This window comes from Lolium rigidum, chromosome 4, assembly GCF_022539505.1.
Source record: "Lolium rigidum isolate FL_2022 chromosome 4, APGP_CSIRO_Lrig_0.1, whole genome shotgun sequence".
NCBI classification, from domain to species: domain Eukaryota; kingdom Viridiplantae; phylum Streptophyta; class Magnoliopsida; order Poales; family Poaceae; genus Lolium; species Lolium rigidum.
This window is the reverse complement of record NC_061511.1, coordinates 160494125-160496051: the sequence shown is the minus strand read 5'-3', so window position 1 is coordinate 160496051 and position 1927 is coordinate 160494125. Positions and strand designations below refer to the sequence as shown.

The 1927-nt window shown below is 51.1% G+C and overlaps 1 protein-coding gene across 1 annotated transcript; it reads left to right on the top strand.

Moving 5' to 3' along the window:
- The first annotated feature begins 541 nt into the window (after positions 1-541).
- LOC124649099 (TLC domain-containing protein At5g14285-like) lies at positions 542-1606 on the top strand. The gene has a single exon (XM_047188774.1). The coding sequence runs from the start codon at positions 573-575 to the stop codon at positions 1335-1337; it is 765 nt and encodes a 254-aa protein (XP_047044730.1). The 5' UTR covers positions 542-572; the 3' UTR covers positions 1338-1606.
- The last annotated feature ends 321 nt before the right edge of the window (positions 1607-1927 follow it).

Genomic DNA, 1927 nt, shown 5'->3' with positions numbered 1-1927 from the left:
AGTTTAGTTGACAGAAAAAGATAAATCACATAAATCCTACTAATAAACATAGTCAAGTAAAAGTCAAACCGATAAAATTAGATGTTGGTTTGCCAAGATATCTCCAAACTTGTGTATACGAATTCTAAAAGAATTCTAAGTGAATACTGGAATTCATGCGTTCTTAAACATCAGTTTTTCCTCTAACTTCTTTTTTTTATCTTGGAAAAAATATTGCAACGAAAGAGAACTTCTCTGCTCCTAAACTTGTTCTCTACTTTTCCTACCAAAGCACAAAGGCCCTCTGAACGTCTTTACTTAAATCTCTGTGTTGATTAGCAGCCAAACCCACCTCGTATTTGCCCCACGCGGCCACTCCAAGCCAAACCACAACCAGAGCCGCACACCCCGAGACCGAGAGCCATCCACCTCCGCCGTACTCGCCGCCGAAACCCTACGCCCCAGCCAAATCAATCCCCCTCGCCCCTCCCGCTGCCCCGCCGCGAGATTCGCCTCGATTCGCCGCTAACCCCGGCGGCCCGGAGCGGCGGATCAAACCCCGGCTCTCGCGGCGCAAATCTCGCCGCCCGGCCATGGCGGAGCTCCTGGCTTCCTGGGCCGCCGAGGAGCGGTGGATGTACCCGGCGTTCCTGGCCATGTACGCCGTCATATACTCTATCGGCCAACTGGGCCTGTTCCGGCGCTGGGAGTGGCGGCACCGCCTGGACGGCGCCAGCTGCCTCATCTCCCTCGCGCACGGCTCCGCCGCCGCGCTCGCGGCCGTGGCGGCCATCGCCGCGCAGCCGCCGGAGAGGCGGGGTTTCGCCGCGCCCAACTCCCGCCTCCAGGACCACGTCCTCGACTACAGCGTCGCCTACTTCACCATGGACCTGCTCCACTACCTCGCCTTCCTCCCCGGGGACACCCTCTTCATCGCCCACCACATCGCCACGCTCTTCGTCTTCCTCACCTGCCGCTACCTCGTCCACCATGGCGCCTACGCGCTCCTCATCCTGCTCTTTCTCGCCGAGGTCACCAGCCTGCTGCAGAATGTCTGGACGCTCGCCGGGATCTGGCGAGCCGAGGTGCCCGCCGCCGCCAGGGTGTACAACGCCCTCTCAGTGCCCTTCTATGTGCTATACACCATCGTCAGGGGTGTCGCCGGGCCCATCTTCTTCATCAAGATGAGCATGTTCTACCTCTCCGGCCAGGCCGTGGATGTCATCCCCTGGTGGGTGCGCATATCTTGGATCATCGTCGTCGGCCCTGCTATCACGGTGAGCAACCTGTGGATCTGGAACCTCTGGAAGGAGCTGTTGAGGGAACGCAAGCAGAGCATGAGAAAGAAAGACACATAGTTGCTGTAGCTGTGTAGGTATACTGTGTACCTGATAGCGGCTCAATTTGTCACGATTGATCAAGTTGATAATTGATGGATTAATGATGATAGAGATATTTGGAATGGATGATTATATCTCTTAATGTCCTTCTCTTGACATTTGCATTACCTGTAGAACTTCTGTTTAGTGTTCATCTTCAGTATTTTGTCAAGAAGTAATACCACAAATACTAGCTCCACAGAGACAAAAAAAAGAAGATTATCCAGGTTTGATGATGCTTGCTGCAATTGGGTTTGACTTGATGTTCCTTGTACGAAATAACTTTCCTGCTTTGTGGATTTGGGTTTGACTTTCTTGTACGAAATAGCTTTCTTTGTTTGTGGATTTCTTCAGACAACTTCAAAACGGGTTCAGTTGCTTGGCGTGTTGTACATTGATGGGTAGTATAGTACCTTGTAAAAAAACAGCAAAGAAACAAAATATACTACTATAGCAAGAATTGAAATAGCAGCCATTTTCTGATTTTGTAAAGAACGGTTTCCAACTTCGTATAAAAAGTTAAGTTGACTAGCCAGAATGGCTGGAGAATCATGATGACGACTTTAGTT